We start from the raw sequence: 26,001 nt of genomic DNA on the forward strand, positions 1-26,001 counted from the left end.
TGGCGCTGCTTGGAGGTATGCTTCTTCCACAAGAGGCTCCCTCAGCTCTGCTGTGGTAAAAACCAAGTATAAATTGCTGCTAACAGGGTTTTCTAGCTAGAGCTATAAGTATGTCTGAGCATCCCCTGTGAACTAGAATGCCGCCAGCTCACTTGCTGCTTCTCAACTTCGCCTCTCTGTTGGGTGTTCTGCTTGTCCTTAGAACCTCCATCAATGTGGGAAAGTGGGGGGGAGAAGGGAGTTCAAAATCCTTGCACTCTGCACTTGATTTATAGTTCTGGTGAGGAAGAAGATGGGGATGAGAGCTGACCTAAGACTGTCCAGTGTGCGGGCAGGTGGACATTCCTCCTCAGCAGGACCTCCTTAGTCTGCTGTCCCAATGACCTTAGCCTGAGCTCCTGAAGATGAATGACCTTGTGTTTCATTTCTGTAGAATTTTTTTTTATTATGTTGGGTAGCTTTTTTCCTTTTACCTTGTAGTGGGTCATTAGGTGCTGATATTTAATTTTTGAATTCTTTGCATGTCACAGTCCCCAAATACAACTTGTGCTTGAAGCTGTTGACTAGAGTGATATTTGGAGGTGCTCTGTGGATTCTTTTTCATCTGTATGTTTACCTGTTCCCTGAAGTATAATTGAAAATCTGCTGTCATCATATTGCAGAAATGGAAGGAAGACGGTAGCTAAATAGAACTGCAGATGCGTGGCTACCTAACTGTGCTTTCGGGACTGTGGTGTGGAAAGGACTGTTCTCTGTGCTTTCTCCTAATGGCTGTTGTGTACCTGCTTCTGAGAACACTGTACAGGCGTGCACTGGCTCTAATCAATCTTCCTGAACAGACTTGCCATTTTTCTGATCGTGTTCAGCCAGGTCCTCTGAGAAGAGAGTGGGCCTATCCCCTCAATGGGCAAAAAGCCAGCTTCCATTTTAAAATCTCTCAGAAAAAAATTTTTCCCAATAATCCAGAGCCTGTGTTTATTGAAGAGTGGTCTAAAAGACTCTCACATCGTATGCCCCATCAGCACTCGAGTGCCTCTATTTTAGAAGGATGTAAAGGTTTAATCACCCTGGTGGGGATTTAGACACAGAGACTTCAGAGAAATCTTATTATTTCTAACTGCAGGCAAAGAGTATTAAGGCTCCACTCTGGATCAGGGGCATGACATGTTCTTTAGGTAATTTATCTTTAACAGGGGAAAGCCCTTAGTAGAGTGTCTTAGGAACAGTACTATGATTGGGTTTAGGTTCATTTTGCCCTTATTTCTCTTTCCACTCTCACTTTCCTGTTTGTTCGTGTTCTCCTTATCTTTTTCTCCCTAGTTTGTTCAATATCTGAATTCCTGCCTCACCTCTCTTTCCTTTAACATTGTAATAAGGTGCTTGCCAAGTGAGAGAAAATATTTTCCTAGTAAATGACCTTAACCAGTGATCTACTGTAAGCCTGTTCACTGCAAACTCTGAATGGGCCTGCCTGTATCATATCAAATATGGAGCTGAGAAAGGGAGTTATGTTCTGACTCCTTAGATCTACGCTTTTGCATAGGAAGTAATTTAGGGCTGTTTCCAACCCATCCCTTGACATATTGTACTTTTTCAGAGGTTTTCTCTTCTGAAGGCCTTCTGAATCTCTGTGTACATCCAGGGGATTGTTTCTAAGCATGTAGTATCATTAACTTGGACCCACGTCTGCCCCTACACCCCTTTTTCTTATCTCCATGGATCCTGCCTTTCTAGTATCAAGGCTGGACAATGTCACAAGGTAAGATTCTGCATATGGATTTATGGTCTCCTTGGGACTATAGTTTGGCTGGTGATAGGTCTAAATCCATGTGCAAATGAGCTTGGTGAAAGTAGGCTCTACGGTCTTCTTTTAATCTAGCTTGTCTGTCTGAGTTCCTTTCTACAGTTAATGATCTATAATGGTTTTGCCTTTAGTTTTGCCTTCTGGGTCAAAGCAAGCCAATAGTCTTCAGATATTTAAAAACCATCAGTGTGAAACTCCCGAGTCATCCACCTTCTTTTTTTTCTCCTTGTGGATGAATTTACAGCTTAACCAGTACAATGGTATTCCCCTTACAACTCCTTTATTCTCCCAGAGATGGGCAGCAGTGAACCCCTTCCAATTGTGGAAAGTGACAAGAAAAGGAAGAAGAAGCGGAAAGCCCGGGCTACTGACTCCATCCCAGGAAAATTTGAAGGTTGGTTACACAGCTCTCTTTTATCTAGACCTGTAGCTCCCCAAGTGTTGGGAACATTCTGGAAGTCCATGGGTCTACATTACCAAATGCACCATCCCTGAGATAGCTCATGGTAATCTGTGTGATAGGGTTAAGAGAGTTTATGTGGTAATCTGTGCTGGAGTTGAGAGTTTGCACCAGGAGTGGCACAGAGAGCAGGCATGGGAAAGACTCTCAGATGGCTCAAACCTTTAACAGCTCAAGCCCTTTATCTGGGGAGAGAAAGACCAGTCCTTAGAGTTAGACATGGAATGAGATTGATTGGTCTGTTTCAACTCCTTTTCAAATTCTACTGAGCTGTTCTGGAGAGACTACAATAACCATCTAAGATGAAGAGGGAAAGCCTAGGGCCATGGTATAAATGAAACTTGGCATCGCGACAGCACTCTCAGTGGTGCTCAGAGGACTTTGTGGTGCTGGGGATCTGACCCAAGACTTCCTCATGCAGTGCCTGAATTTTTGAGTTATCTCCTTGGCCTCAGTTTTGTTTGTTTGTTTGTTTTCAAGAGAAAAAATTATCTGAAAGGAACTTCAACCTTCTATAAGCAGGGAATTTGACTTCTAGAGATTACAGCTATTCCTGTTTAAACTATTTGACTCCAATTTAAGCGTACATCTTTTGTTCAAGGGACATTATGTTGGGTCATCAAACATTGATGGGATAGCACAGGGCCAACCATAAGATCTCAGGACATTTTTCCCTTCCTATCCCCTTTACTATTTGAATTAAAGGTAGATCTTATGTCTAGAGAGCTAGCTCAAAGGGCTTGAGCACATGTTTTGCATACAGAAGGCCAAGGTCCCTAACAGTCCCTAGCAGGGCATGGTCCCAGAGTACCATTGAAGGTGACTCCCAAGCATAGACATGGAAATAGCCTCCTCCAAGCACCACCAGGTGTAGACCCAAACAAAACAAAAATAAGTGTTTTTAAGTTCCAAAATTTGAAAAATACTTTCCTAATCAATAGCCTTGTTATTTTTTTTTATAAATATGAGAATAGCTCCTTGTTATTCAAGGACATTTGGTGTAATTAAGAGGTATCTAATGAGAAAGAATGATAAATAAATAAATGATAATTTTATGGTTAAAGCATATCTCCATCTGTGGGTTAAATACTAGGTCACCTCTAAAGAAAAATGAGTCCTTGGTCAAAGGACTTGGTCAAAGGTCAAAGTCAGCTTGACTGAGTCTACTTTGGAAGATACTTAAAGAGCTTGTGCTTGTTAGCTTGGGAAAATTACCTAATGTTCTTTTAACCAAGACCCATCAACCACTCTGACTCAGTACCCTAAAACCTCAAAGCATCTGTTTGCATCCTACCCCTGTCTTCGTTTCCTGTGGGTGACATCTGCAGACCTCTTGCAAAATCTCCACTGTCTTCCTCAGTAAAACAGTACTTTGTTCCACTTTGGATCACCACTTCCTAGGAAAAAACTTGGGACGTCATAGATGCCCAGTTAATGAGTAAATGAACAGATAATGTCCATTCAAATCACATCCTTTCTCAGAGAACTCAAAGATTCCCTGAATAGATTTAACCTGGATTTTACTGTGTCTTAGTTCTCTTACCACTGCATTATTACCCTGGCTTATTCTGGGTCACCAGTGAATGTCTGTCTTCCACATTGCACTGTGATTCTCAAAGGCAGGGAATATATTTTATTCCTCATTCTGTTTTGGTCATATTCTGTCTGGCCCACAATTAGGAGCTCAGCAGGTATGTGTCAAATTGAAACGCTTGCACTGACCTCATCTCAGAAGTGAAGAACAGAATGCCTGCCGTGTGGTCCACTGATGAGAAGCTGAGTCCTGGGAGGACCAGGTGTGCTCATGGCCTTCCTTGTGTCTGAGTGCACTGGGCTCATCTTGTGCCTGTTTGTCAGACGAGGCAAACTGACGGAGCAGAATTCTTTGCAGCTCATCTTATTATTTCTCTCATCCATTTCACCTTTAGATATGTACAAGCTGACCTCTGAATTACTTGGAGAGGGAGCCTATGCCAAAGTTCAAGGTGCCGTGAGCGTGCAGAATGGCAAAGAGTATGCTGTCAAAGTGAGTGTCTCATCTGGATGCCAGGCTTTTCTTTTAGAACTGTCAGTTTGAGCTTGTCCTAAAGAGAATAAGTTCTGCATTCCACCCTCTGGAGCTGGATTCACCAGATTCCATCTTTGTTTCTTTGCTTACTTCCTGTATACCTTAACCTCTCTGTCCTTCAGTTTCTTCATCAGAACCCATATAGTATGGCTGTGAGGATAAAGAATCTTAATGTGTATAAAGTGTTTAGAACAATACTTGACTTATAATAAGCTGCAGCTTATTTCCTTTTTTTTTTTTTTTTTGGTTTTTGGGCCACACCCATTTGACATTCAGGGGTACTCCTGGGTTTTGCGCTCAGAAATCGCCCCTGGCTTGGGGGGACCATATGGGACGCCGGGGGATCGAACCACTGTCCGTCCTATGCTAGCGCTTGCAAGGCAGACACCTTACTTCTAGCGCCACCTTCCCGGCCCCTTATTTCCATTTTTGTTTGTTATTTTAACCCAGTGGTGCTAGGGATTACTCCTGGCTCTGTGCTCAGAAATCACTCTTGGCAGGCTCGGGAGACCATATGGGATGCCTGGATTCGAACCACCCTGGATCAGCCACATGCAAGGCAAATGCCCTACCACTGTGCTATCTCTCTGGCCCCTATTTCTTTTATTTTGTTGGTTGTTATTGTTTTCTGAGGAATTGGGGTACACCTGCCTGTGCTCAGGGCTTATTCCTGGCTCTGTACTCAGGGATCACTCCTAGCAGACTCAGGGAACCATATGAGATCAAACCCAGGTAGGTCACATGCATGGCAAGCACCCCGTTCTCTGTACTGTTTCTCTGGTCCCTGCTGCTTCATTTCCTGACAAAAAAGTACCTTCTCAAGGAAGAGATAGCCAGATGTGGAATTAGAATGCCTACTTGACTTTGTTTTGACAAATCACTGCTTTTTTACTTTGGGCAAGTCATTGAACTCTTTAAGCTTCAGTTGCCACCTCTCTGAAATAAAGATACTGAAACCTGCCCTTCCTTTCTCACAGAGTAGTTGAAGATGCAAAGAGAATTAAATGCATAGAAGTAGAAATACTACAAATTACAAAAAGCTACTTAGTGATATATATACAAAATTATGTAACGTATCCTTACATACTTTACTTTACATAAAGTATTTCCAGCCTCAAGATTTCTTGGTATAGGCAAGGTTGGGTGTCTGTTTTTAACTTAGATCTCCCAATGATTTTGATACTCTACCAAAGTTTGAAAACCATAAAACTAGAAACAGGGCTGGAGAGATAGCATGGAGGTAGGGCATTTGTCTTTCATGCAGAAAGACGGTGGTTCAAATCCCAGCATCCCATATGGTCCTCCTGTGCCTGCCAGGAGCGATTTCTGAGTGTAGAGCCAAGAGTTGCCTCTGAGTGCTGCCAGGTGTGACCCAAAAACAAAACAACAATAACAACAACAAAAAACTAGAAACAAGTTTTTTGGTGTTTTTTTTTTTGTTTGGTTGGTTTTTTTTTTGTTTTTTTTTTTTGTTTTTTGGGTCACACCCGGCGGTGCTCAGGGGTTACTCCTGGCTGTCTGCTCAGAAATAGCTCCTGGCAGGCACGGGGGACCATATGGGACACCGGGATTCGAACCAACCACCTTTGGTCCTGGATTGGCTGCTTGCAAGGCAAACGCCGCTGTGCTATCTCTCCGGGCCCTAGAAACAAGTTTTAATTAATTCAAGAGGGGCAGTTCTGGGGGCCGGAGAGATAGCATGGAGGTAAGGCATTTGCCTTGCATGCAGAAGGATGGTGGTTCAAATCCCGACATCACATATGGTCCCCCGAGCCTACCAGGAGCAATTTCTGGGTGTAGAGCCAGGAGTAACCCCTGAGCATTGCCGGGTGTGACCCAAAAACAAAAACAAAAACAAAAAAAAAGAGGGGCAGTTCTTTTTTTTTTTTTTCAGAGGGGCAATTCTAGTCATTTCAGTCATCCATCTGAGCCACGAGGTCTAAATGCTGCCTCATAGGGAAACCTGGTAAATGCTGGCTCTTGAAAGAAAGATTGCTCTTCCTTTAACTAACTGGTTCTGGTCCCAACTGTGCCTTAAATAGAATACTTCCGTAAATCCTTGTTCCTTTTTATTAGAGTATTACTTAACATAGCAACAAAAGTTCTCCCTTGATTTCTTCTTTTTTTTTTTCTCCCTTGATTTCTTTTTGGAACCAGACTAGTATAAATAAGATTGTAAATTCTAAAACTAATTACATGTTTAATTTTATGTAAATAAAATAAAACAAAAAATAAGAAGCACAGATATAAATTGTTTCCCCTTTTTTGGGGAAAAACCAAAAAACCCGTGGCGCTCATGGATTACTCTGGCTCTGTGCTTAGAAATAGCACCTGGGAGGGGCCGGGCGGTGGCGCTGGAGGTAAGGTGCCTGCCTTGCCTGCGCTAGCCTAGGACGGACCGCGGTTCGATCCCCCGGCATCCCATATGGTCCCCCAAGAAGCCAGGAGCAACTTCTGAGCGCATAGCCAGGAGTAACCCCTGAGCGTCACAGGGTGTGGCCCAAAAACCAAAAAAAAAAAAAAAAAGAAATAGCACCTGGGGGCCTGGAAAGATAGCACAGCAGTGTTTGCCTTGCAAGCAGCCGATCCAGGACCTAACGTGGTTGGTTCAGATCCCGGCATCCCATATGGTCCCCGTGCCTGCCAGGAGCTATTTCTGAGAAGACAGCCAGGAGTAACCCCTGAGCACTGCCCAAAAACCAAAAATCAAAAAAAAAAAAAAATAGCACCTGCCAGGCTCAGGGGACCATATAAGATGCCAGGGATCGAACCCCAGTTCGTCTCTGCTCAGCTGCATTCAAGGCAAATGCCCTACCACTGTGCTATCCTTCCAGCCCCTAAATTGTTTTCTTTGTGGGGAGTGAGGAGTCTCCTAAGTGTTGCTCAGGACATTTCATCTCCACTGGCAAGTCCAGTGGTTTAGTGCTTGGGCCAAAGGATGCTGCATAACTTAGGTCCTGAGGTGTCAGGGCTACCCCAAGCTATCCTGGTGAGCCCAACCACTCTCAGGCCACATCTCATAGTTTTTAGGGGAACATGTAGTGATGGAAGCTATACCTGGGTCAGGCATATGCCAAGTATGTACCTCAACTATCTTGCGTTTCCTTAAATTGATTTTTACGTAGTGCCAGGGATCAAACCCAATCCTGAATGCAAAACATGTGCATCAGCCATTGAGTTTCTTATCAGATCACAAGAGGATTTTTGCCTTGGATGTAGCAGACCTGGATTCAATCCCCAGCATCCCATATGATTTATTTTATTTTAATTTAATTTAATTTTGTTTTTTGCTTTTTGGGCCACACCCGATGATGCTCAGGGGTTACTCCAGGCTAATCACTCAGAAATCGCTCCTGACTTGGGGGGCCATATGAGATGCCGGAGGATTGAACCACAGTCCATCTTCGGCTAACGCATACAATGCAAATGCCCTATCACTTGCGCCACTGCTCTGGCCCCGAATATGATTTTGGGGGGGGTCACACCCAGCGGCATTCAGGGGTTACTCCTGGCTCTGTGCTCAGAAATCACTCCTGGCAAGCACAGGGGACCATATGTGATGCCGGGATTCGAACCACCGTCCATCCTGGATTAGCTACATGCAAGGCAAAAGCCCTACCACTGTGCTATCTCTCTGGCCCCACCATATGATTTTCTGAGCATTGCCAGGAGTGATGCCTGAGTATTTTTGGGTATGCCCCCCAAAAAAGAAGAAAATTTGGCTTCTCCTTTATGCTCCCTGATATCTTTGGACAAGACTGGACCATGACACGCTGTTTGAATCCAGTAATTATATCCATATCATGCCTAGTTTTTGACAGCTTCCTAGAAATGGGCTATTCATTTATTTATTTATTTTTGGGTTTTGAGCCACCCAGTGACACTCAGGGGTTACTCTTGGCTCTGCACTCAGAAATCGTTCCTAGCAATCTCAAGGGACCATAAGAGGTGCCAGGGATCGAACCTGAGTTCGTCCCAGGTCAGTGCATGCAAGGAAACTCCCTACCACTATGCTATCACTTCGGCCTCAAAATGGGCTATTTGTTGCATGACTCCCCATTACTTTGTTATATTAGAGCTAATATCTAGGCATCCAACTAATAAATTCTACAGTCTCAGGATTCGGATAGAATCTCATCTAGAAATTTCTCTGACGTGTCTGTCCATTTTTGCTCCCCCATCTCTAGAAGTAGGGATCTATTATCACCTCAAAGAAAATACACCATTGCTGACCATCTTGCCTCATAGAAAGTTCTTCCTAACTTTGATCTGGAAAGTTGTTGACTGAATGAGTTGGAAAGCTTCTGCACCTCTCTGATTCCTCTCAACAGAGCTTCCCTAAGATGTGGAAATTTTGAAAAGTACACTTATTCACGGATATTTGTCTGAGTCATACTGTAGAAGTTAGAGCAGTGTTGGAATAAAAGAACAGAATGTCATAGTCTGGGCTTCCCTTCTGCTTCATAAGGCAATCCAGAAGCTGCCCTAGACTCTACTTGCAATGACTTATGGTGTGGATCAGCCCTGGATATGTTCAAACTCATCCAGTCCCTGCTGTCTAAACCAACTATTCATCTGTGGGCTGACCCATTACAAGTCAGAACTGGTCAGACACCTTCAATATTGAAGGGGAAGATACATAGTCGCATAGGAAAAACAAAACCTCTAGTTACTCCAAGAGAAGCTATGCAAGACATAAGCATGACATAATGCAAGACAGCAATGGCTTTGGAAGCTGTTCTTGAGTTTAAGCACTATAAACTTATTCAAATTAGAGGCAGAATGTTTTACCAATGCCTTTTAGGATCATGTTTAAGGAGAATCTGTAGCTAAAGGACTTCAGCAGTGCTTGCAAAGGGGCAGTTTTCAGAGGAACTGTAGAGGTGGAATTTGAGATGGACTTCAGAGCTGAAGGTCTTTGTCCTTCATTCTTGTGCTCTCCATTCAGCACTAGGAAGTCCTGTAAGCTTATCAGAATTTCTCCTAAGAACTCTCCCATCGTAAAGAGCTACCCTCGGGCAGGAGCTGAGTGTGACTCTTGGTTGCAGATTGCTTCAGTCTCAAGTGGGAGACCCCACACAGTTCTTTCTTTGGGGTGCTGAGTGGCCAAAGTGGAATGCCTGGTTGGCAGAGAAGCCCTGGGCTAAGCTGTTGCTTTTTCAACAAAACCACAACATCTGTGTCACTAAGGAATACCTTGTACTTAAAACTGGATTTGGGTTGAATTTGGCCCTTCTGGGGCTTGTCCTGCTAAGGGGTGTTTTGAGAATACACAGGTCGTGTCTAAAAGATTTTATTCTTCCCACAGATCATTGAAAAACAAGCAGGGCATAGTCGGAGCAGAGTATTTCGAGAGGTGGAAACTCTTTATCAGTGTCAAGGAAGCAAGTGAGTATACTGGTGGGTTACTAGGTGTTTCTCTGGGTGGAGGTAGAGGGAGTGCTTTTATGAAGAAAAACTTATTATTTTTTTTAAATTTTGTTTACTTGGTTTGGGGGCCATACATGGCAGTTCTAAGTCCTTACTACTGGCTCTATGCTGTGGGATCACTTTTGGTGGGACTTGGGGGACCATATATGGTGCCAGGAATCAAGTTTAATCAAATGCAAGGCAAGTGGCCAAACCACTGCACTATTGCTTCGGCCCCAAGAAAAAGTTATTGTTTACTATCTCCCGACCCCCACAGCTCACTCTCACTCCTTCCTCATGTAACTGCTTATGACCTTTTTTATCTTTCAACATTTGAAAAGGAAAGAAAGAGAAGAGAAGCAGCAGCAGCAAAGAAACTCTTCTTTTAGGCTACTGTAAATATTAGTAATTCAAATAAATGAGAGTGAGTAATCTGAATCAGTAGTTATTTGGGCACTGGGGAGGGGAAGTGAGATGGAGTTCTAGTTCTTTCAAGTGCCTGTGGACCTGAGGTGGGCTGAGTGCTGCCTCTTATCTTTTGGTGCCTGCTTTAATTAATGGATGAGGATAATGAGAATATTTGCTGCAGTTTCCTATTCCTAGCCTATGTATTTATGTGCAGCTATGCTAAGGGTCTAGAAATCTTAACTACTACCCGTTACTGAATAAGTGGCCCAGGCAGTGTCTACCCATCTTAGTCTGCTCTCCACCAGTGCCAAAATGAATGGTTCTCCCACTGTGGCTTTAAATCAGGGTCACCTCTAAGATTCTGCTTCCCCCTCTCCTTTTCCCTTGGCAGGTCAGCAGGGAGCCAGTGGCTCTGTCCTGTATTGATGGCTTTGTCATTAAGCTTGGAGGATGGGGGCTGCTGTTGATTTAACTCCAGGCACTGCCTCTACAATCTTCTTTCAAATTAGGCTATTTTGGCCATCTTATTTGGACGCCTTCACACTAATAAAAGCCTGGCATCTCCCAAAGTGGTCAGCATTTTTTTTTTTTATGAGGGACAGATTTTCATTTTCAGCCCTGCAGCCTCTGAGTTCAGCATTAGAGACTTGACTTGGTTTATTTCGTACTTTAAAAGAAAAAAGCCCCCAACACCTCCGATATCCAGGCTGGTGGCTTCCCCACTGAGTTACAAGACGACCTTGTTGGCAGAGCACTGTAATACTCAGGCAGTCAGAGAGTGCTCACCGGGGAAGGCCACAAGTGCTATGGTGGCCGGGAACGAGGCCATTTCATTAAGCAGCGCTTAGCAGTTAGGGTCTAGCGGTGCCCACGTTAGGCCCCAAGTCTATTTGACAGATGTTTCCATTTTCTCCAGGCAATGTAAATACTGCCCCTTGATTTATGGGCAAGAGGGAGGGCAAGTAATTATTTGCTGCTTGCCTTCAGGACACACACCTACTATTCAGTGTTATTAGGCGCAATTGCTTCCAGTCGGCTGCAGATTTTATTCAGTTTAATGTGACCGGGACTTTTTTATAACTCTACCTAGTGGGTTTTAGGGTTGGGGTTTGACAGCCCCGACTTGGTGAAAACACCAGAGACCAAACATTATGGAAAGATAAGGTGACCTGAATCTTGCTAACACCATTGGCTACTTCTCAAACATGGGTCTTTAATAAGCATTCTGATTTCAAGTTGATTTCTGCCCTGCTACAGGGCATTGTATTTTTGTTGCTATTGCATAATTGTAAGTGGGGTTTTAACATACAATATCATTTCTCTCCCCCTCCCTTTTCCTCTTATATTTCTTATTTAAGAAACATTTTGGAGCTGATTGAGTTCTTTGAAGATGACACACGCTTTTACTTGGTCTTTGAGAAACTACAAGGAGGTACTTACTGTTGAGTATGTGTTTGGACTTCTGATTAAGACTGGAGGTGGTGATCATCCATCATGAATCCCAGAGACTTCTAAAACAAGTCAAGCTAATAAAAAGGATGAAGGACTTAAAACTGCCCTTGATTTGGGAGAAGGGAGGCCGGAGGGTAGGATGATAATTAGCATTTTGCAAAGCTTAGACTATTACCTGTGTGGGCATTCTCTCTAAATACCTTCTCATTTTAATGGGATTCATGTATAGATATATTTTAATACCAATTTATCAATTCATTGTTTTTGACATGTTCACTATTTAAATTAACTGTGCAGTAGAAACTCTTACAGACACTGTAAAGTCTCATTATAGGTGAGGAGGGGTTGCACAGAGGAGGGTTTACAACACAGAGCCAAGATAGAGAGGAGGCCTTCTGAGAAGGTGCCATCTTTTTGAGGGAAAGATGTTAGTCTTGACCATCAGCATTGTGACATCAGCCACTCATGTAATCTTATAATCATTGGCATGGATATTGACCTTGTATTTCTGGTATAGAGAAGGGGATAGAGTAGACCTTTTCTTTCCATCATTTTCTTAGCCCTTGGTTGTGTTTGTAAGATGAGAGAAAGAGAATGTGTCTGGAATGGAGTGGTAGACCACTCCAAACTTGGTCGTTAAAAGTATGTTCTTTAGGAACCAGCAAAACCAAGTCTAAATCTAACCCCAGCTGAATGACCTTAAGTAAATCATGTAGTTTTTTTTTGTTGTTGTTTCTGGGCCAGACCTAATGGTGCTCAGGGCTTTCTTATGGCTCCAAACTCAGGGATCACTGCTGTACCATATGAGGTACAGATGAGAGAACCTCAGTCAGCTGTGTGCAAGTCAAGTATTCTACCCACTGCACTATCTCTCTGGCCTCATTTGTGTAGGCTTTATAAACAATATTTTCATTTGTAAAATTGGGATAATGACCATATCAACTTCCTCTGTCAGTGTTTTTCTTTTTAGTTTTGGTCCACACCTGGAGATGCTCGGGGCTTACTCTTGGCTCTGCATTCAGGAATCACTTCTTATGGAGCTCTGGGAACTATATGTTGTGCCTGGGATCTAACCCAGGTCACCTGTGTTCAAGGATAGATAGCTGACAGAATGGTAGAAATCATTATAGCTCCTAAATAAGATCACTCCTCTGAAACTCATATAGATCCCAGTAAGTATAACTAAGAGTTCAATACTATCAACTCTTAATATTATTTAAAGCAGAATTTCTCGGGGGTGGGGGGGCAAAAAAAAAAAAGTAGAATTTCTCAGCCTTTTCCCAACCTTGGCACTTATCCAACCTTCCTTTGTTCATGTGGCCCCTTGGATCCTACCATCTGACCCTGTAGTCTCATGCTGTGGCATCACACTTATGTGATTTTCACCTGTCACCACATGGAATATCCTGAGGTCTACAGGAGGCCCTATGGCCCCAGTTGAGAAACCCTGGTTTAAACAATCAGATCCACAGGGCTATCTTGGAAGCATGTTTAATATTAACCTCTTACCTCCCCTTCCCCCTTCCCTTTTATGTGTGTGTGTGTGTGTGATCCCACATTTTTTGTTTGTTTTTAGGCCATGCCCAATTATGCCAAGGATTTACTTCTGTCTCTATGTTCAAGGCACCATATATGGTACAGGGGATCAAATCAGGACAGGCTTGGCTTTATGCAAGGCAAGTGCCTTAACCACCAACCTTATCTTTCCAGTCTGTCCAAACCCCCCCCCTTTTTTTTATAATTTTTATTTTGACCAAATTGGCTTGCATATCTTTCACAGTAGTATTTTAGGTACATATTAACATTGAATCAGGGGAATTCCCATCACCAAATTTGTCCTCCCTCCACCCCCATTCCGATCTTGCATCCTATATCCCCCACCCTCACCCCCCCCAGCTGCTAGAATAAGTGGTCCCCTCTGTGTCTAGCTTACTACTTAGTGATCATATATCTGTTTAGTCTTGGTACCCTCCCTCTATTTGAGAGGCGGAACTAGATAGTTCACGTTATATGGTTTTGTTTGAAGAAAAGAAAAGCAATAAGATAGGGTAAAAATCAAATAAGCTGAAAATGGGAGGAGCCCTTCTAGAGGCTCTCAACCTCAGTTTGAGAGAGGACAGGAAAAAAGGAATAGAAACACCATACCAATACGAAAAGAAATATCATATAAAATATCCAGTGAGCACTACAGCAATAAAGACAAGCACCACATACTAGAGTCGGTCCTGAAATAAAACCATGCCAGAGTGCAAAAAGAAAGATAAAATAAAATAAAATATAAAATCGGACACATCAGCTTCAATGTCTACACCAAAACAAGGAAGTCAAAGAAAGAAAAAAAATAAATAAATGGATAAATAGATGAAAAAGATTGTTTTGTGCCTTATTTTTTTTCCTGTATAGGCACAGTAAGTATTGGGGGCATTAGAGAGGGAATTCCCTTGGCCTAGGAGATACAGAGTTTCTCCACCCTTGAAGTATACTGTCATGGAATTAACTTCCAACCTCTCCTTTTTTTTTTTTTTTGTTTTTGTTTTTGGGTCACACCCGGCAGCGCTCAGAGGTTACTCCTGGCTCTACGCTCAGAAATCGCTCCTGGAAAGGCTCAGGAGACCATATGGGATGCCGGGATTCAAACCACTGTCCTTCTGCATCAAAGGCAAATGACCTACCTCCATGCTATCTCTCCGACCCACAACCTCCCCTTTTAATAATTTTGATAACTGGAAACTCACTGGAGTAATCCCAAACTTCACCAGGAATTAGTTTTCTCAGAATGGTTCCTAGTGTGTTGGGGTCCCTTGTGTAAATGACAAATGAAAAGGTTTTATTCTCTCCCCATGCCAGAAACAGAGGTAATAAGTAAATATTCTGTTTTTAGAACTGCGATGACACCTTTGACCCAGAATTTCTGGCTTCTAGTAGTGAGTGCAAACTGTATGGATGAGCCGTGTGTTCCTGTCAGTGTCTGCCCCCACCCTGCCAACACTAGGACCATGAATTATGTTTGAAATGCCATGTGCAGCTGATTCCTCTCTAATTGTATATCCTAGAGGACAGTTCACTTGAATCAGGACCAGTGGATCAAGTTCAGGGTACACAAGCCCTGTGAGGGTAAAACCATCCCAACTCTGAGGCCAGAACTAAGTTTGATTCCCCAGTAGCTCATATGTTTCCCTGAACACTACCAGTAATGATTCCTGAATATAGAGCCAGGAATACCTCTGAGCTTCACTAGGTGTGGCCCCAAAACCAACTGCAAACAAACAAACAAAAAAGCAGAACTCTGAGGCCAGACATTGGACTTCGTTTTGATGCTCTGGTGTGTGATCATGAACAAGTTATTTAGCCATTCTTGACTTTAGGGTCCCCCTCTGCAAAAAGGAGGTATGTTTTTACATTATATAAATTGTATTGAAAGTAAGATAAACCAGTTAGAGATTTAAATAATGATTGCCACATAGTTATAAATACTGCATAGTTGTTAGCTCTTTTAGCAATGTAATAATGCTGGTTGTTTTTTTTTGTTTGTTTGTTTTTTTGTTTGTTTGTTTTTTTTATGGAATAGTTTAGGATTGGAGAGATAGTACAGTAGGGCACTTGCCTTCCATGTGGCTAACCCAAATTCAATCCTCAGCATCCTATATGATCTCCTGAGCACAGAACCAGGGAGTAATTTTTGAGCATCGCCTTGTATGACTCAAGAAAAACAAGAAATATTTTTAAAATTGAATAAATGAATAATTCAGGGGAAAAAGAACTCCCCCTTTTTCTAAACCTTTGTATATGCAATGAGTCTGGACATTGCCATTCAAAGTTTGCACTGTTGTTTGGATCTGAGATTAGATGCAGAGGAGGAAAAGTTTCTTCAGGTGGCTCCCGCTCTATAAGGATTCACCTTTACTTGTTCTCTGCTTCAGAGGCCAAATATGTGCCATTAGCATTAATATTTCGGTCACTTATATAGTTGTTTCCCTTCTGTGTTCATCATAAAGGGGTACAACCCAGTTTAATTCAATCTAACTTTGTTGGTGATACCTCTTTTGTGCTACCTTAAAGTTTATACCTAATGTCGGATAGATTGTGACAAGCTATGTGTCCACCTCAAACTGTGAGACCATGACCTCTGAGAAGTTGTTCTTTTTTTTTTTTTTTTTTTTTTTTTGGTGGTGGTGGTGGATTTGGGCCACACCCAGCAGTGCTCAAAGGTTACTGTTGGCTCTGTGCTTAGTAATCACTTCTAGCCAGCTGAAGGGACCAAATGATGCCTGGGATCGAACCTGGGGTGGCCAGGTGCAAGGCAAAAACCCTACTCATTTACTACTTCTCAGGCCCTGAGAAGTTATTCTTACTAGAGCATGGGATAGCATTCCTGTGTCTCTCCTCTCCAGGTTCCATCTTAGCCCACATCCAGAAGCGGAAACACTTCAATGAGCGGGAAGCCAGCCATGTAGTGAGAGATATCGCCACTGCCCTTGACTTTCTACACACCAAAGGTGAGTCATGCCTGTGCCTTAGTGGGTGGATGGAGCTGGTCTTCATCTGGGGACCTGAGGAGAGGGGCAAGTCACCCATGAGGGTAAAGGGTTAGGCTCCTGGGTTTCTGGTGTGGCTAGTGAATAGATGTGGAACTAGTAAACAAGATAGGGATATAGGAAAGTGAGCAAGGAGGAAAAGAATGCATTCCACATTTCATGTTGAATAAGGTATGTGTGCCTTTTCAATAAAGGCATATGCCCCCTCTAGAAAAGAGACCTGGGTGGCTTTTTTTGTTTTGTTTGTTTGTTTTTGGGACATCCCTGGAGGCACTCAGAAATAGCTCCTGTCAGGCTTGGGGGACCATATGGGATGCTGATGATCAAAGCCGGGTTGATCCTGGGTTGGCGTGTACAAGGCAAATGCCCTACCACTGTGCTATTGCTCCCGCCCCCTCTGGGTGTTAAATTCTGTCTAGTCTCTCAAAATAGATTCCCTTTTCATAACTTCACATAAGATTTTATACATGATTTATATCTTTAAAAATATATCTTTATAATATATTATAAATTTATATTATATTATGGGGACCAGAGCAATAGTACAGTGGGTAGGGCACTTGCCTTTACATGTGGCCAACTTGGGTTCAATCTCCTGAACCCGCTAGGAGTGATTCCTGAGTACAGAGCCAGGAGTAACCTCTGAGCACCTCCAGGAATGTCCCAAAAACAACAAATTATATTATAGATTTATAATATAGGAGCTGGAGAGATAGCACAGCCAATAGAGCATTTGCCTTAAATGCAGCTGACCCAGGACAGTGGTTCAAGTCCCGGCATTCCATATGGTACCCCCAGCCTGCCAGGAGCGATTTCTGAATACAGAGCCAGGAGTAACCCCTCAGCACTACTGGGTGTGACCCAAAAAACAAAATATATATATATATTTATAATATTATTATATAATATATTCATATATTAATTACATATATTATGTAATTATAAATATTTATGTTATAACGTATTATGTATGATTTATATGTTTCAAATATATAGACTTATTTTTCCATTAACATAGTAAATTTGAGGTCTCTGTTAAAGATCATATACTATTTTTTGAATTATATTGCAGTCTTTCATGTAGGGTGGATTATATAAATGATTCTTTTTTTATTTGTTTGTTTGTTTTTGGGCCATGTCCAGCAGTGCTCAGGGGTTACTCCTGGCTCTGCACTCAGAAATGGGGGTTCATATGGGATACCAGGATTTGAACCACCATCTGTTCAAATCAGCTGCGTGCAAGGCAAACACCCTACTGGTGTGCTATTTCTCCAGCCCCTATTTAAATCAATCCTTTTTTTTTTTTTTTTTTTTTTGGTTTTGGGTCACACCCAGCAGCACTCAGAGGTCACTCCTGGCTTTACGCTCAGAACTCGCTCCTGGCAAGCCTGGGAAACCATATGCATGCCGGGATTCAAACCACTGTCCTTCTGCATGAAAGGCAAATGCCTTACCTACATGCTATCTCTCCGCCCCCAATTTAAATCATTCTTAAAAGGTATTTTGCTCTTACATACATGACAACTTTATGCATTCAAAAGTTTGCAGAACCAGACTAAAGAGATACTACAGTAGATTAAGTGCTTGCCTTACATGTGGGTTTGATCCCCACAGCACCACATATGGTACCCTGTTTTTTGCCAGAAGTGATCACTGAACATAGAGCCAAGAATAAATCCTGAGCACAGCTAGTGTTTCCCCCCAAACTGCAAAAAAAAAATGTTTGCTGAACACTAGGTAATGGAAAAAATATCATGGCTTCCTGTTTTGACCAGCTGTGCATTTTTTCTTTAATGATGCCTATTCCATAGAATTATGGTGAAACTAGGAGATAATGATAACATCAACAGGAGTAAGCATCTTAGATGTCTTGATGATGTGCTGAGCAGTGTCCTACATATTAACTCAGTGATCATCATTGTATGCATTATTGTCTATATTGTGTAGCGTGCTTGGGTTTTTTTTGTTTTTGTTTTGGGGTCACGTCCAGTGACACTCAGGGGTTATTCCTGGCTATGCGCTCAGAAATGGCTCCTGGCTTGGGGGACCATACAGGATGCTGGGGGATTGAACTGCGGTCGTCCTAGGTCAGCCAAGTGCAAAGCAAACACTCTAACGCTGCACCACTGCGTTGGCCCCTATATTATGTAGCATGCTACACAGTGGTGTTTGCCAGTAATGCCACTCTTGCCTCAGCAGGCAGCAAAAGTTTTTTTTTGGTTTCTTTTGTTTGTTTGTTTTGTTTTGGGGCCACACCCTGTGATGCCCAGGGATTACTCCTGGTTCTGCAGTCAGGAGTTATTTCTGACAATATTCAGAGGACCATATTGCATGCCAAGAATTGAATCAGGTTGACTACATGCAAGGCAAGTGCTGACAGACAGACAGACAGACAGACAGACAGACAGACAGACAGACAGAGAATAACGACTAACACACTCAAGAGAGCATAGGCTTCTCCAGAGGTGGAGAAAGCCCTAGTATACAACCCAGCATGAAAGTAGGAAAGTTCACATCTCAAGAAGGGAGATGCAGGTGACACATGCTCAAGAACCACATACCCAAACAGTTTTTATTTCCAATATAAATAATTTCCTTAAAGCAAAGCATTCTCCATGATGGGGCTGGAGGTGGAACCAATAATTTGTGACTTCACTCTGCTCCATTATTGTGGTGGATATTGGTCTTGTGAGTGCTCAGTAGCAATTTCAAGCACATATTCCCCCATGGCATCTGGTGCCAGCTATGTGATGCAGGCTGGTGAGGCATGTGTGCCCAAGGTTTAGGTTCATGGACTCCACCTTGTTTCCTCCAGTGCCTGTAAAGAGATCGCCACACTGGCAGTGTCCAGGTTGGGGCCCTGACTTGCACACGGGATGCAAATTCCTAGAAGGGGGTGCCAGCATGATGAATAGCAGCGGTGCTGTTTCTGAAAGCTGGGGTGTATGTAGGTAACACCTGCTTGACAAAGATTTACAACTGCTCCCCAAGCTGCCTCTGTAGATTGCAAAACTGGGTCATGCTTTTTACAAGATCTATACCTTGGAGGGGGGTAAAGGCGATTTTATTTTTTTATTTATTTATTTATTTATTTATTTATTTATTTATTTATTTTACAAGAACACTCTAAAGGGGACTGTGGCTGTTGGTGTCTTAGGAGTTCTGAAGCTCTTGTTAACATCTAGCTGGCCAGCTGCCCATGTGACTAGAAGTTGGAGGGATGAAAAACGATTTCCAGCTGAACTTGCCTGTTTTCTAAATAACTTCACTCTGGGAAGATGAATTGGGCAAGAATGGGTCAGCCCTGAAACAAGTTCCATACTCTTAAATACTGGACACACTGCAGCGGAACCTCTGGGAAATGAACCACGGCAGCTCGATGGCCGGTGTGCTCACAAGGCAGGGCCATTATTACAGCGTGGCTCTCGGTTCTCAGGCTGGGGGACAACTGGGCCATTGCCACCTATTTGGAGAGTAAGGCTCCATGTGTGGCTCATGATCCTTCTGTGGGAGCACTTGCTGTAATGGAAAATAGCTTTCACTTTTAGTGCAGCGGGCTATTGCCCGACTCAATTTGTGCAGCCGGGGCTGAGTTGCTCTGGGTTCTCTCATTCAATTAGGTGACTGATGAAGTTACTTAGCTGCTGGAGCTCAGGTTTTTCCTCTCTCGTGAAGTGCCTCTGGTGGGCTGGGCCTCTCCCTCCTGCTAAGGAATCAGAGAACTGCCTCAGAAGTTTTCTTGACCATCACGAAAGTTTTCATAAAGCAGATTCTGCTCTCCCAGCTACCTCCAAGAACTGCTGCATCTCCATACTTGCAAGAAGTAACTTGAGCTTTTGCTTGCCTTTCAAGCCCTTCTATCTCTGTATAGTACAGGATGGAAGAGGGTGAAAGGCTTCTCAGCTCTCTAAATTACAGTGGCCCTATTGCTTGGCTCTTTGACCCTGTCTTGGGCTAAAAGGTCATTTTCTGGGGCTGGAGTGATAGTACAGTGGGTAAGGCATTTGACTTGCACTTAGCAGACCTGAATTCGATTGTTAGCATTCTATACTGTTTACCTGAACCCACCAGGATTAACTCCTGAGTACAGAGCCAGAAGTAATTCCAGAGCATCACCGAATGTGACCCCCAAACACTCCCAACCCCCACAATATTTTTTAAAAGGTCATTTTTCTTCACCTGCTTTCTTGTCCAGGTCAGCAGCTTTTAACACCTTTTATAATAAGCTGCAGTTTCAGTCTCCTTCAGGAGTCTGGCCAGAATACAGAAGATTTCTCATAAGAACAGTACCTTTAGAGGCTGGAGAGATAGCACAGCAGTAGGGTATTTGCCTTGCACGCGGCCAAACCAGGACTAGGCATGGGGACTGGAGCGGTGACACTAGAGGTAAGGCGTCTACCTTACAAGTGCTGGCCTGGGACAGACCCTGGTTCGAATCCCGCATCCCATATGGTTCCCCGTGCGTGCCAGGAGCGACTTCTGAGCTCAGAGCCAGGAGTAACCCATGAGCGCCACCGGTGTGACCTGAAAACCAAAAAAAAAAAAAAAAAGGAACTGTAACATAAGCAGTCCATGCCTAGTTTCTTTTTTCTCTTTGTTTTTGTTTGACGATTATGGGTTACTCCTGGATATGTGCTCGGAAATCGCTCCTGGCTTGGGGGAACCATATGGGACGCCGGTGGAGGGGGATGTCGAACCGCGGTCCGTCCTAGGCCAGCGTTTGCAAGGCAGATGCCTTACCTCTAGCCACCGCTCCGGCCCCCATGCCTAGTTTTTTGCAGGACTTTCTTGGTCATTCAGAGAAGGTGACATGGAAATAAAACAAACTTTAAATTACATTCAATTTTCTGAATAATTGGGTATTCCTACTGAAGGAGTTGTTCTTTAATTTAAAACAATGTATATTGGGCTGAGGATATGACTCATTGATAGAACATCTCTCATGTGTGAGGTCCTGGGTTGAAGCCCAGCACCCCCCAAAAAAGGGGGGAAAGTCTGACATCTACTTCCAGTGGTGTTCAAGAACCACTAGGCCAAGGATCTAACTCAGGGCGTCGCACATGCTGGGCATATGCTCCATTACTGGAGTCACATCCTCAGCCCCAGAAATCTCTTTTTTTTTTTTAAATCGACCACACAAGAAGAAATGAGGTAGAGCAGTCTCAGCCCCCAGAGAGGTTCTTAAACAAGGCACTAATTATTTCTGCATTGCTCTTCCAAGAATTGCCATTTGCAGAGCTCTTTGCTCTGCGTCATCATATTAGGCTTTCTTATTCTCGTTGTCATCGCAGTGCTGAAAGTAGAGTGGCTGGAATTCATTTAGCCTCTCTTATCCCTGCCAGACTGGCCAAGCTTCCGCTTTAAAGAACTTGCAGAATCAACTGTGCTTTTTGTTGGTCTCTGGTTACTTCAGCCTCCTGCAGCTCGTTGATTTTTTAATGTACCATAATTGGGAATTAATCTGCGAACAACAGCATTTGGAAAAAATTAATTGTGTGTGGAATGTTTGATAATTATGTACATGTGTTAACCATTTCTTGGCTCTTGGCTTATTTCAGGCATTGCTCATCGTGATCTGAAGCCAGAAAATATACTGTGTGAATCTCCAGAAAAGGTACTTAGCGCCTGATGGGGATGTCACAGTTTACACTAAGGCAGGGAAGGCAGCCTTCCTTTCTGTCAGTGTAGATCCTTAGCAGTTCTCTTGGCCTCAGTTACCAAGTTAAACACTTTATGAATATGTGAGGATATTATTCTCAATGTATGCGATACTCTACTAACTGCTTTGCATATAGGAGATTCAGATTTGATCCCTGGGACCACAAGGTTATCCAAGCTAGGAGCAGCCCCTGAGTACCTCTGGATGTGGATTCCCACTAAAAAATAAATACTTCATTTTTATAAAAAGGTGAAATTTATACTTGGTATTGAACAAATACAAATTATTCTAAATTTTAGTTACTAGTAAACTAATTCATGAAAGTGTCTATCAACTTTCCTTCCTTCTTTCCTTGCCTCCCGTCCTTCCTCCCTCCCTCCCTCTCTCCCCCTCTCCCTCCCTCCCCCTCTCCCTCCCTCCCTTCCCCTCTCCCTCCTTCCTTCCTTCCTCTCTCCCTCCTTCCTTCCTTCTTCTCTCCCTCCCTCCTTCCCTCCCTCCTTCCCTTCCTCCCTCCCTCTCTTCCTTCCTTCCTTCCTTCCTTCCTTCCTTCCTTCCTTCCTTCCTTCCTTCCTTCCTTCCTTCCTTCTTTCCTTCCTTCCTTTCTTCCTTCCTTCATGCTAGGATGGAACACAGGTCATTCATATTGCAGTGCATGCATTCTATCACTGAACTACATCCGTGGGTCTTTGTTTTTGAGCCACATCTGCAGTGCTCAGGACTTACTTCTGGCTCTTCCAGAGATCTCTCCTGACAGTACACAAGGGACCATATAAGGTGCTGTGACCAAACTCAGGTCCATATTATGTGAGCACAGATATGTATTATTTCTCTGACCCTGACATTTCTTTTTTTTTTTTTGACCCTGACATTTCAAGCTTTTAAAATGCTTTTACAGTTACCAAAAAGAAGGAGGGAGGTGGAGTGGTGGTGCAAGCGGTAGGGCATTTGCCTTGCACTCACTGACCTACGAAGGATTGCGGTTTGATCTCCTGGCCTCCCATATGGTCCCCCAAGCCAGGAGTGATTTCTGAGCACATAGCCAGGAGTAACCCCTGAGAATCACTGGATGTGGCCCAAAAATCAAAAACAAAAAAATGCTTTTACAGTTATTGGGGACAGGGTGAAGGGAGAAAAGTATTCAGTAGTACCCTGGGGTTACTCCTGTCTCTCACTCAGGAATCATTCCTGGTGGTGCTCAGAGGACCGTATGGGGTACTGGGATTGAACCCAGGTACATACAAAGCAAGCACCCTCCTCTTTGTACTATTGCTCCTGTCCCAGACCTCATTTTTTATTTTTTCGGGCCACACCCGTTTGATGCTCAGGGGTTACTCCTGGCTAAGCGCTCAGAAATTCAGAAATTGCCCCTGGCTTGGGGGGAACCATATGGGATGCTGGGGGATCAAACTGTGGTCCTTCCTTGGCTAGCGCTTGCAAGGCAGACACCTTACCTCTAGCGCCACCTCGCCAGCCCCAGATCTCATTTTTTTAATAGGATTGTATACCCAGTTATGCACAAGGGCCACTATGGATAGTGCTCAAGAAATCTTGCAGTGCTGGAGACTGAACTCAGGGCTTTCCTGTGCAAAGTATGCACCCAGCCTTTGACTCATTTACCCAGCCTCAGCATTTTCCAAGAATGCATAAAGTTGACAGATTAGTTGTTTGTTAGGCCCTGGTGGTTTTGAGGGACCACATTCATCAACTTCTACATATACATATATCTGTACATATACGTGTATCTGAGCAAAGACACACATCTTGGTCTATATTAAATAATAACTTATGAGTAAGAAATGGGTATGAATGAATGTGTTATCTGCTACTTATAATTCTTTTATGAGGCATTGTAATATGTTAGCTCAAATAATATCTATATTTCCTATCAGTGGATCTATCGTACAACTTTGAGCTAACATTATTATGATTATTAGCAACTATATAAGCTTACATTTCTTGAATGCTTAAAATGTGCCAGATACCTACTCTATTTAGGACTATAAGTCTTAGGAGGTAGAGAACATTATTTTCAGTTTATAGATGAGGAATAGCTCATGTAGATTAATAAATGTGCCCAAAGTTACTTAGTGGTGAGTAGTAAAATATAGATTAAAATTAAGGTATCCTGGGCCTGGAGAGATAGCACAGCGGCGTTTGCCTTGCAAGCAGCCGGTCCAGGACCTAAAGGTGGTTGGTTCTAATCCCAGTGTCCCATATGGTCCCCTGTGCCTGCCAGGAGCTATTTCTGAGCAGACAGCCAGGAGTAACCCCTGAGTATCGCCAGGTGTGGCCCAAAAACCAAAAAAAAAAAAAAAAAAAAATCAAGGTATCCTGAGGACTGAAAAGGTATAACAGGGCTTAAGGTATTTGCCTTGTCCAGTTTTATCACATGTGGTCCCCTAAGCTCCACAAGGAGAACCCCTGAGTACTGTCAGGTGTGACTAAGACCTCCTCCCATCACAATTAAGGTATCTTGTAAAAATATGAAATTGGGGGACTGATGTGATAGCACAGCGGTAGGGCATTTGCCTTGCATGCACCTGACCCAGAATGGACCTGGGTTTGATCCTGGCATCCCATATGGTACCCCAAGCCAGGAGCGATATCTGAGTGCATAGCCAGGAGTAACCCCTGAGCATCATCGGGTGTGGCCCAAAAAAAACAAAACCAAAAAAAAATTGTGAAATTGGATTTGTATCTCTCAATTCACAGAAATTAATTTAAAGACCTTAAGATTATGGGAGCTGGAGATATAGTAAGTAGATAAAAATAGCTCAATCTTGTCTTACCTATTGGACCATATTGGACATGGCTGACCCAAGTTCAGTCTGCAGAACCATCAGGAGTTATACCTGAACACAGAGCCAGGAGTAATCCTGGTTGTATCCCCAGAAGCACATAGGTGTGACCCAAAACAACAAAAAATTTTTAAAGTTTTAAATAATAATTAAAATAAAGTATGTGATCTCAGTGTTCCATGAGCTCTCAGAACTACTTTTTTTGGACCCTCCTACCAGTGTTTAGCAATTTAGGGCCTTTTCCAGTGAATTTAAGCTCAACAAGGCAGTGCTGCTTAGGCCTGCAGTATTGAGGATCATTTGGACTACATCCAGCAATCTTTGTGAAGCCATGTAGTGTCAGAGTCTCACACGGCAAGATTCTACATGCCACCACGGTTAGCTATCTCCCTAACTCTATAAAGTATTTTCTTGCCTATTGTTTTATTTGCTACTAATGACTCAAGTTTATTACTTCTTTTCAATGGTTGAAAAAAAATTAAAAAAGACTAAGTATTGGGGCTGGAGAGATAGCATGGAGGTAAGGCGTTTGCCTTTCATGCAGAAGGTCATCGGTTCAAATCCTGGCATCCCATATGGTCCCCCATGCCTGCCAGGAGCAATTTCTGAGCATGGAGCCAGGAGTAACCCCTGAGCACTGCCGGGTGTGACCCAAAAGCCCCCCCCCACCAAAAAAAAAAAAGACTAAGTATTGGGCCAGAAAAATAGTGCAGTAGGTAAGACACTTGCTTTGCATGTGGCTAACTTCAATCTCCGATATCCTATTATATGGTCCCCTAAGCCCCACCAAGAGTAATCCATGAGTACAGTGCCAGGAATAAGCCCTGAGCACGGCCAAATAAGACCCCCAAACCTAAAAGAAAAGAAAAAAGACTGAGTAACAAAGGGCTTTATTAAAAAAGTAAAATAAAAAGATAACCCATAGGAGGTGAGGAAATACATACAAATCATATATTTAACAAAGATTTACTATCCAAAACACAAAAGTTGTCTAAGACTCAACATCTGAAAGACAAACAACTCAATTTAAATATGGGTTAAAAAATTGGGTTGGGGGGGCCAAAGTGGTGGTGCAAGCAGTAAGGCATCTGCCTTGCCCGTGCTAGCCTAGGATGGATCACAGTTCAAACCCACCCCACCCCCCGCCCCGAGCCTCATATGGTCCGGCAAACCAGGAGTGATTTCTGAGCGCATAGCCAGGAGTAATCCCTGAGTGTCACTGGGTATGGCCCAAAGACAAAAACAAAAACAAGGGGCCGGGAAGGTGGCACTAGAGGTAAGGCAAGCGCTAGGGTAGGACAGACCTCGGTTCGATCCCCCAGCATCTCATATGGTCCCCCCAAGCCAGGAGCGATTTCTGAGCGCATAGCCAGGAGTAACCCCTGAGCGTCAAATGGGTGTGGCCCCA

General features: G+C 43.3%; 1 protein-coding gene across 1 annotated transcript in view; it reads left to right on the forward strand.

Moving 5' to 3' along the window:
- The first annotated feature begins 1,868 nt into the window (after positions 1–1,868).
- MKNK1 (MAPK interacting serine/threonine kinase 1) overlaps positions 1,869–26,001 on the forward strand; it is a 31,947-nt gene continuing 7,814 nt past the window's right edge. Inside the window, exons 1-6 of the mRNA XM_049774871.1 lie at positions 1,869–2,198; positions 4,193–4,290; positions 9,641–9,720; positions 11,508–11,581; positions 15,993–16,097; positions 21,695–21,750. Coding sequence (XP_049630828.1) covers positions 2,099–2,198; positions 4,193–4,290; positions 9,641–9,720; positions 11,508–11,581; positions 15,993–16,097; positions 21,695–21,750 — 513 coding nt within the window. The 5' untranslated portion in view covers positions 1,869–2,098. The remainder of the gene's footprint in view (positions 2,199–4,192; positions 4,291–9,640; positions 9,721–11,507; positions 11,582–15,992; positions 16,098–21,694; positions 21,751–26,001) is intronic.

The sequence above is a fragment of the Suncus etruscus genome, chromosome 6 (assembly GCF_024139225.1).
Source record: "Suncus etruscus isolate mSunEtr1 chromosome 6, mSunEtr1.pri.cur, whole genome shotgun sequence".
Taxonomy (NCBI): Eukaryota; Metazoa; Chordata; class Mammalia; order Eulipotyphla; family Soricidae; genus Suncus; species Suncus etruscus.